The 10,997-nt window shown below is 42.1% G+C and overlaps 1 protein-coding gene across 1 annotated transcript in view; it reads left to right on the forward strand.

Annotated features, from left to right (window-relative positions):
• Positions 1–996: 996 nt before the first annotated feature.
• Positions 997–10,997, forward strand: part of myo7aa (myosin VIIAa) — a gene marked incomplete at its 5' end in the record, with an annotated part of 95,423 nt that continues 85,422 nt past the window's right edge. The window contains one exon of the mRNA XM_083913792.1: positions 997–1,045. Coding sequence (XP_083769918.1) covers positions 997–1,045 — 49 coding nt within the window. The remainder of the gene's footprint in view (positions 1,046–10,997) is intronic.

A 10,997-nucleotide genomic window follows, 5' to 3' on the forward strand; every position in this document is an offset into this window, starting at 1 on the left:
TTTATGTGTGAGCTGCTCCTTTGATCGCGTTTCTAAAGCTGAACCTGGAGCTGCTCTGCAAACCGAGGACTTCCGGTTCCTCGTCTTTTTCTTTATTGTCGTTGTTCCTTTGGCGTCACTATTGACGACCGTCGTTTACAGTCTACGGTGAAAACAGTGAATGAGGACGGCCTGAAAACCCTTTTTCAGTAGACGGGGTTTTCATGATGGAACAGGCTGCATTGTACCAATACTGAAGTACCACGTTTATGTCGTAGTGCTGCACTTCCACGCGTGTGTGGATGATGAGATGGTGAAGCAGCCTCTGGGTTTGAAAGTGTGTGTGAATAAGTAGAATAAGGGCGCCCTCCCACTGTGCCTCCGTCCCGTGCCCCGTGCTTTAGGGTCCTTGTCCCCCCTCCAGGCCCGTTTGTACTCACACTACCTGGGCCTCGGAGAATGCTTCTTGCTGCCTATACGTCATCACGCCGTAACACGTCACACGCATTGATGACGTCATGGCGATGCGTGGCTTTGTTTCCAGATCTTTCCGTAGACCTCTGAGTTTTTGTGCGTCTTGTCGACTGTTTTTGAATCTTTTCATCGACCAAATCTGCAGTAAACACTCCACCTCCGCATCACACCAACGTGAACCTTTCACCGCCATTGTTTTAAATGTCCGTGCATGGTCCCTCCTTCTTTTTTCTACGTCCCAACAGGCGCACAGGAAATGACCTCAGAACCGCCGTAGGCCTCGTGCTCGTACACGTGCGCACGCTCGTGCTCGTACACGTGCAAACGTGCTTTACTAAAGCCCACCTCTCTCAGACGGGGCGTGTTAGACCTGGTACGGTTGCACTCACACTGGTCAAACAACCGGGCACGGTAAGGATGGACAGTGGGAGTGCGCCCTTAAAAGCGCCTTAAGTGAAAAATCCAGACGGTAAAGAATAATCTTGGTGAGCAGATGTTCTCATCATCATCTCTGTCTTTCTCAGGGTCTACAGGTGACTGCTGATGTCCAGTTATAAGGACCGAAACCAGAACCATGGTCATTCTACAGCAGGTAAACACACACACACACACACACACACACACACACACACACACACACTCCAATAAAATAAAAACTAGCATGGTCCAAAAAAATCCACCGCCCTCAGTGTTGTCATGGAGATTTTGTTGTTGCGACTACGATCCTAAAACACTAGATGGAGCTGTTCTGCTCATTCTCCATAATCAACCTCACACACACGCGCACACACACACACACACACACACACACACACACACACACACACACACACACACACACACACACACATGACACGTAGCTCAACTTGTGTACAACACTCATTAGGAATCAGCTGCATTGTTCCACTTTCAGTCCTCTTTGTAGTCTCTCTCTCTCTCTCACACACACACACACACACACACACTCTCACACACACACACACTCTCACACACACACACAAATGCAGCAATCATCTTGTCCTTTGGTCCAGAGTGAAATACTGACGCCTATTTAATTCAATATCTCCATAACTTGTCATAAAGGTATGAGAAGTTGTAGGAAAATCCTGTGTGTGTGTGTGTGTGTGTGTGTGTGTGTGTGTGTGTGTGTGTGTGTGTGTGTGTGTGTGTGTGTGTGTGTGTGTGTGTGTGTGTGTGTGTGTGTGCGTGCGTGTGCGAGCATGCGTTGCCCTCAGTGTCGGTGTTTTTGATACTCAGTGAATGCGTTGCTGAACTTGTCCGCTTTTCTGATCGACTAATCAGCTCTGACAGCCCCCCCACCCCCCCGCCCCCGCCCCCATCGCAAATGGGACGAGCCAATAAAACAAGTGAACCACACACACAAACACACACACACACACACACACAGATCAGCTCTCTCCCCTCTTAGTGTAGGTTTATCACACACACTCTGATCTCCGTCCAAACTGCACAGCTGTAATCAAAGTGAAATACGTGTGTTTGTGCGTGTGTGTGTGTGTGTGTGTGTGTGTGTGTGTGGGACTTGTGCGAACACACACACGACCTTTATTTGACTTTTTACGGTTGAAGAAGAAGAAGAAGAAGGTTGTGGATACCATTTGATCGACAGCAGAACGTTTTATCACCGGTTTAAGGGACGTTTCCCATATGATGGGACGTCTGCGTGGACCTTTGTTGTCACCGGTTTACCACTCAACGCGTCAACACAACCAGGAAGCGTCCATGTTTTAGCTTCCTTCGCCGTCCTGTTCGCACGCAGAATGGTGCACGGATCTTAACCGGTAACCATGACGATGAAAATGAACAGGCGCGGATCTGATTGGCCGCTGGAGGGCTGGGACCCAAACGTACGCCGCCTCAGCTACAGATGCAACACCCTCATCCAGGTACAGTCGGGCGCCGCTCAGCACCAAAGACTTCTACGGTTTGATTTGATGTGAAATAATAAATAATAAATAAATAAAACACTTAGAACAAAGGATTTCCCATCAAGTCAGAGGTTAACTTTATTGAAATTGGCTTTTTATTTGTATTTCTATGCTACACAAAGATTATTTTATCATTCGTTTCTTTGTTTTTATCTTTTTTTAATCGTTTGAAATAAAGATATAAGTAAATAAGTAAAAGAGTTACAAAGTATTAATCATAAAAGTGAAAAGCAGGACTGTATCTTACAAAGAAAATGAATAAAATAAGGGTAAAAATAACACAATAACCTTCATTTATCTCACCTGTAAGAAGATAAAGTACCGTCCTTACTATAAAAAGTCATGATACGCTTTTGAAATAGTCCCTTTTTTTTGTTTTACAGCCTAAAATCATAAATATAAAACATAAAAATACATAATTTTCCAGCGTGATTTACACATTTTGCCTTAAAACATTCAAGTAAAATAGTTATTTTTAAAATTTCTAAGAATTAATGAAAAATAATTAAAAAAAAACAGAATAGCAGGGTAGTTTCCTGGTCCTCCCTCTTCTCCATAATTTGAGTTAAATAATATTTATCAAAAATGCAACAACCATGTACAACTCAAATCAGCACCGCATTTGTTTGTACATTTTCTTTAATTGATTTATATTATTCATTTATTTTAAATAACGTTTTCCTCTTTAATAATAACCGCCGTCTCTTTTCGGTGTGTTACCGGGCAGAAACATTGTCAATTAATTTAAATTAATGGGGTTTCAATGATGCATTCAATGACCTTTTTTGTGAAGGTTATTTAAGATTTTAAGCACTAATTGAATTTACAGTTCACAAGGATGGAGTGGTGCAGAAATGAGTCCTAGAACCTGGAAGTGTTTTGGCATTTTTGCACTTCCTGTTTCCTCAAAGTCAGTGGTTGTTTTATATTTATATGATTTATTTTGTTAGTTCTTTCTGAGGTAAACATGGGCTGAAGATGTTTCCATGACATACTGTAAAATACGTCAGTAACCACCCGACTGGTTTGCCAACAAAATGGCGGCTGCTGACAAACGGCTAAATGAGACTACAAACGTCATCTCATCGTACGAATGAAATCAGTTGGAAGCTGCCGGGAGTTGTAGTTCGTTTGTAGACGTTTAACCATATAGTTTTTTACCTCTGGTGATTTTTTACGCTTCATAAATCATAAAAGTGATGTTCAGTTGTGAAGATTATCTCATGTTTCATTTGTTCTGGCTGATAGGTCTGGCCCCTCTCCCTGTGCCGACCAATCACAGCAGTTTATTTCTTGTGGGGCGGGTTTAAGTCGATGACTGACAGCAGCAAAGCCCTGTTCAGTTTTTCAGGCTCACAAAACTCAGATCAAACTGTCGAATAAGACTTTAGAAACTTATGACTGCACTTTCTTATGTAAAATGTTCTCAGAAACACATTTTAGCGTCTGGTTTAGCTGTAATTTGAGAAAGTTTGTGACCCGGCACAGAGCAGCAAGCGATGCCGTTTCAGGGCGCGCTCACTCTGTCCATCCGTACCGTGCCCTAGGCAGCTAGGCGTGGCGCGGTACGGTTGCCGTTTGGGAGAGGTGGGCTTTTGTAAAGCACGTTTGCACATGTACGAGCACGAGCGTGCGCACGTGTACGAGCACGAGGCCTACGCCGGTTCTGAGGTCATTTCCTGTGCACCTGTTGGGACATAGAAAAAAGAAGGAGGGACCATGCGCGGACATTTCAAACAATGGCGGTGAAAGGTTCACGTTGGTGTGATGCGGAGGTGGAGTGTTTACTGCAGATTTGGTCGATGAAAAGATTCAAAAACAGTCGACAAGACGCACAAAAACTCCGAGGTCTACGGAAAGATCTGGAAACAAAGCCACGCATCGCCATGACGTCATCAATGCGTGTGACGTGTTACGGCGTGATGACGTATAGGCAGCAAGAAGCATTCTCCGAGGCCCAGGTAGTGTGAGTACAAACGGGCCTGGAGGGGGGGACAAGGACCCTAAAGCACGGGGCACGGGACGGACGCACAGTGGGAGGGCGCCCTCATTGCTGTGTCACTTTTGTTCTGCCCCTTGGAACGGGTCGGCCTACAAGACACGTTATCTCTGCAGAAAAATAATATATATATATAATAATATTATCACTTCACAAACTTCAACTTTCATCACTGTTATTTGCATATTTGCTGCAAATGTTGCGCTAAATTCAGTTCGTTCATAAAACATTGGTTTATTCCAACAGAGCCTGTTTGTGTGTTTGTTGTTTGTGTGTTTTGTTTCGTGGTTGGTTGCTTTGCTTTGTCTGCTGTGTTCAGTGCAGCCTTGAATTCCTGGTATTCAGTCGTTCATACATTCATTCAACAGCTCGCTCTCATTTACTGGACGACCAAAATGGGAACAGGACTGTGTGTGTGTGTGTGTGTGTGTGTGTGTGTGTGTGTGTGTGTGTGTGTGTGTGTGTGTGTGTGTGTGTGTGTGTGTGTCATATAGGATCCAAACTCTGTCACTTCTGTCGCTCTTTTCATAGCAGAAAAGTAACCGAAGAGGCGATTTACCCAAATACTGTTCTTAAACCTGGAGGAGGCCGTTTATTTTTGACGTTGTTGGACAAAACAAATTCATAAAAACCGTTCTTCATATTAAAACTCAAGTGTTCTTGGAGAAAACTACACTTCTGCACCTTGGCTTTAGAAAATCTGGCTGTGACCGGAGACTTTGGCCAGTCCCAGGTCAATAGAGAGAGAGAGAGCATTTCTGTAAAGACAAAGCCCCTCCCCTCCCAGTTGACCACCATATCAGAAAAAAACTTACTGAACAGGGAGAGACCAGTTATTTTTCTGTTCCTGCCAAAAGTGAAGTGGATTGGATGAATGTTTCTTGAGATATGTGAAGGGCCGTCAGAGATTCCTTTCTTTATAGTCAGATTATGCTGCTACAGCGCCACCTGTTGGCCAAATGGCACCAAATTCCCAACGTCCCCTCAGACATTACATCTACACATGTCCACCAAATGTGGTTCCAATAGCACAAAGCGTTCAAGGGATATGATATGTTTTGTAATATAAGCCCCGCCCACAAAACATTTCTTATTGATGATTTCTTCAGTAATAACATTTTCCCAGCATGCTCCACTTCCTTTACTCCCTCGCCGTCTTTCGTGGAGGCAGAATGGAGACAAAATGTTAATGTTGATCGTCCGCTGAAGCAGAAAGGAGAGCCGTCTGTCTACCTCTGTTTTTATGGTGCGTGTCAAATACCAGCACAATTAGCACGTCACCGTATCTCACCCTGCGACCTTTGACGTAATTTCAATGAATGACCAATCTAAATGCAGATGAGATGAGCTGGAAGTGCCTTTATCAGTCATATGGTCCCTTAAAGCTGGTCTGTACCCGCCCCCCTGCCTTAAACGTGTAAAAACAGATGCAAAATCAACACAAAAAGATGCAAAATGACTAAAAATAGATGCAAAACAATAAAAAGGACATACAAAACAACTCACAATGGACGTAAAAAGAGCACAAAAAGATGCTAAATGACCACAAGGTTACACAAAACAACCAAAAATTATGACAAAGAGACACTAAAAATGACTACAGTGATGCAAAATCACTATGAAGAGAAGCTAAATGACTGGAAATAGACACAAAACGGCCACAAAGGGACAAAAATGAAGACAAAGACGGGCAAAATTACTGAAAATAGATACTGACCACAGAGAGACACAAAAAAACGTCAAAGAAACGTGTAAAAAAGATGCAAAACCAAAACGAAAAGATGCAAAATGACTAAAAATAGATGCAAAACCACCACAAAAAGATGCTAAATGACTACAGGGTCACACAAAGCTCTGTGTAACCGCAGAGGCTTTTCTGAGTGGTGAGAAACAACAATAAATTTCTCAGTACAACAAATAGTTTGTTGCTTGAACCCCTGAGTCCAGCGGAGGGCGGTAGAATGACCTCCCACCTGTGTGTGTGTGTGTGTGTGCGCATGTGTGTGTGTGTGCGCACCTGCGGCCGCTGGAGGGAGCTCATATAACGTGTAGTAAACCGCGGACACACGCGGGGGAACGAGATCCTGCAAAGCTGTGGGTGAAGTGAGACTTCACACTGAGCCTTTGTTGTTCAGTTCAATTAAACGCTCGACAGTGACGAACATTTGAAAGTGATTTAATAATAATTTGTGTTTATTAAAGCCGTGAGTGACAGAGACCTCCTGAAAACTACTAATAACTTGTGCAATAGATGCAAAATGACTAAAAATAGATGCAAAACCACCACAAAAAGATGCAAAATGACTAAAACTAGATGCAAAACCACCACAAAAAGATGCAAAATGACTAAAAATAAATGCAAAACCACCACAAAAAGATGCAAAATGACTAAAAATAGATGCAAAACCACCACAAAAAGATGCAAAATGACTAAAAATAGATGCAAAACCACCACAAAAAGATGCAAAATGACTAAAAAAGATGCAAAACCCCCACAAAAAGATGCAAAATGACTAAAAATAGATGCAGAACCACCACAAAAAGATGCAAAATGACTAAAAAAGATGCAAAACCAACACAAAAAGATGCAAAATGACTAAAAAAGATGCAAAACCACCACAAAAAGATGCAAAATGACTAAAAATAGATGCAAAACCACCACAAAAAGATGCAAAATGACTAAAAATAGATGCAAAACCACCACAAAAAGATGCAAAATGACTAAAAATAGATGCAAAACCACCACAAAAAGATGCAAAATGACTAAAAAAGATGCAAAACCACTACAAAAAGATGCAAAATGACTAAAAATAGATGCAAAACCACCAGAAAAAGATGCAAAATGACTAAAAATAGATGCAAAACCACCACAAAAAGATGCAAAATGACTAAAAATAGATGCAAAACCAGCACAAAAGATGCAAAATGACTAAAAATAGATGCAAAACCACCACAAAAAGATGCAAAATGACTAAAAATAGATGCAAAACCACCTCAAAAAGATGCAAAATGACTAAAAATAGATGCAAAACCACCACAAAAAGATGCAAAATGACTATAAATAGATGCAAAACCAGCACAAAAGATGCAAAATGACTAAAAATAGATGCAAAACCACCACAAAAAGATGCAAAATGACTAAAAATAGATGCAAAACCACCTCAAAAAGATGCTAAATGACTAAAAATAGATGCAAAACCACCAGAAAAAGATGCAAAATGACTAAAAATAGATGCAAAACCAGCACAAAAGATGCAAAATGACTAAAAATAGATGCAAAACCACCACAAAAAGATGCAAAATGACTAAAAATAGATGCAAAACCACCTCAAAAAGATGCAAAATGACTAAAAATAGATGCAAAACCACCAGAAAAAGATGCAAAATGACTAAAAATAGATGCAAAACCACCACAAAAAGATGCAAAATGACTAAAAAAGATGCAAAACACCACAAAAAGATGCCGTCAGATTGAGAGCTTTGCCTTCCTCAGCTCTCTTTTCGTCACAACGATCATGATTTATGCTGTTTTTTATGTATACTGCAGCACATTGAGCAACAAAGATTGTCTTTTAAAGTGCGATATATAAATACATGTTGAGTTGAGTTGAGATATACTGTATGGAGAAGTTAGACACAGATTGGAGCAGGAAGGTTCGGGTTCATGGTCGACGTCTTCTGAACCTGTAGCAGCTTTTCTCACCGCCCTCTGTGGGTGTTTGCCCTCCACACAGTCGTGACATCAGCGGGCGTAAGTGGATACCCGGCTCATGTCTGGTCTCAATTATTTACCTGAAGAAAGAGATGAGAACACACGCTGGTCCCCCGCAGCGTGGACGTGACGTCACTGCTGCCCTGCTAACACCACACCGACATCGTGGCTCACCTCAGGCACGTTTGACCAAAGTGTGTGTGTGTGTGTGTGTGTGTGTGTCAGATCAAAGCACACACTTGGGGGGGGGGGGGTCTTTGTTACATATTGAGCAGCAGAGGATGATTATATAAAGTGTGCAGAGCAAGAGGAACCCAGATGAGTACTTTGCTGTATCTGAAGAATAAACATGAGTTTATGTTAGCAAAGCTCTTCAGCTGCTATCATTAACTTTAGCTTTCAATGTGAAACAATGAGGGTTTACAGATTAAGCTGAGCCCTGACTCTGAAAATGACCATAAAGAGATGCTAAATGACCACAAGTTTACACAAAACAACCAAAAATAAGACAAAGAGACAAAAAAAAAGACTATAGGGATCCAAAACGACTACGAAGAGATGCTAAATGATTGAAAATAGACACAAAATGACCACGAAGGGACAAAAATTAAGACAAAGACGAGCAAAATTACTAAGAATAGATAATGACCACAGAGAGACACAAAAACACGTCCTAGAAACGGAAAATGACTAAAAATAGATGCAAAACCACCACAAAAAGATGCAAAATGACTAAAAATAGATGCAAAACCACCACAAAAAGATGCAAAATGACTAAAAATAGATGCAAAACCACCACAAAAAGATGTAAAATGACTAAAAATAGATGCAAAACCACCACAAAAAGATGCAAAATGACTAAAAATAGATGCAAAACCACCACAAAAAGATGCAAAATGACTAAAAATAGATGCAAAACCACCACAAAAAGATGTAAAATGACTAAAAATAGATGCAAAACCACCACAAAAAGATGCAAAATGACTAAAAATAGATGCAAAACCACCACAAAAAGATGCAAAATGACTAAAAATAGATGCAAAACCACCACAAAAAGATGTAAAATGACTAAAAATAGATGCAAAACCACCACAAAAAGATGCAAAATGACTAAAAATAGATGCAAAACCAACACAAAAAGATGCAAAATGACTAAAAATAGATGCAAACCACCACAAAAAGATGCAAAATTACTAAAAATAGATGCAGAACCACCACAAAAAGATGCAAAATGACCACAAGTTTACACAAAACAACCAAAAATGATGACAGAGACACTAAAAATGACTACAGTGATGCAAAATCACTACGAAGAGAAGCTAAATGTCTGAAAATACACACAAAACGACCACAAAGGGACAAAAATGAAGACAAAGACGGGCAAAATGTTTGAAACTAAATGTAAAATAGTTACAGAGAGACACAAAACGACATCATAGAAATGTAAAATGAGTTAAAATAGATGCAAAACAACTCAAAATGGAGGCAAAATGATGTTGAATCTTAAAAAAATGAGCACAAAAGGACTGAAGTGGACTCTTTGTATCTGTGTGTTGCTCCTGTGTGGACACAGCGGGGCCTCTGGGGGGTTTATGGTTCTGTAGTTTATAGTGCAGCTCATTCAACTTCTGGATGTTGTTGTTGTTGTTTTTTAAAGTCTCCATATACGCTGATCACTTGCATGTGCTGTGAGAGATGTGTGGAGGATGGGAGGAGGAAAGAGGTGAAGGAAAAGAAGAAGAAGAAGAAGAAGAAGAAGAAGAAGATGATGAAAGAGGAGGCAAAGGGAGAGACACCGAACAGATCCTCTGTGTTCAATAATTCAACACGTGGTTTCTGATAGTTTGGCGTTAGTCACTCCTGTTTAGTGTGTGTGTGTGTGTGTGTGTGTGTGTGTGTGTGTGTGTGTGTGCGTGTGTGTGTGTGTGTGTGTGTGTGTGTGTGTGTGACAGGTGCTCGGCGGTGTAATGTTCAGGTGGCTCAGTTTGCCAGACGGAGTATTTAACTTGATTAAACTGACGTATATGTAACACACACTCAAACCACCCGCAGAACTGAGCTGAGGCTAAATGCTAACTGCAGGCAGCATGCTAACTACCTCATAATGACAGTGCTAGCATGCTGGTGCTGAGCTAGCATAATGCTGACCAAAATTAGCGTGTGAGCATGCTAACATTGGCTAATTAGAACTAGTCTTGTGAGTATTTTGCGGGGGGTCAAAGTTCAGGACCTTCACCGTCTCCTGGTCGTCTCCAACAGCCTGTGGACTGAACTCAGAACAGTTAGACGTTTTGCTCCAGTCCTTCGCCTCTCTGCAGCAAACGCGGATCAGGACTCTGGACTCAGGACTTGGGGGTCTGGGATCAGACCCCCGGGGCTGGGGTTTAGGCCGGCTGCTGCAGTGTGTGTGTAGCGGAGGCACAGCAGGTGTGGACTCAACAAAACCCTTTACCAACAGGAACTGACATCTGAAATATACTTTTCTTTTAGCTGCTACTGTTAGCTTGCTTGCTAATGCGTGCTAATTGCTAGCTAGCTGACGTAGCAAAGTACTGTCTTGAGTGGAGAACGTCAGCGAATTCATCCAGACTCACAGGACTCACCGCTTGCCAATGACGGGAGCGTTTCCCGCGGTGTATGTGACCGGGGAACATCCGGTCTGAATTCCCCGGAAACCGGCTCATGTAGTCCCTAACACTATACCCCGGGGTCGGGTCACAGGGGCAGCCGCTTTAGCAGGGGACCCCAAACTTCCCTTTCCCGGGCCACATTAACCAGCTCTAACTGGGGGATCCTGAGGCGTTCCCAGGCCAGTGTGGAGATCTAATCTCTCCACCTGGTCCTGGGTCTTCCCCGAGGCCTCCTCCCAGCTGGACGTGCCTGG

The sequence above is a fragment of the Echiichthys vipera genome (assembly GCF_963691815.1).
Source record: "Echiichthys vipera genome assembly, chromosome: 5".
Lineage (NCBI taxonomy): Eukaryota > Metazoa > Chordata > Actinopteri > Perciformes > Trachinidae > Echiichthys > Echiichthys vipera.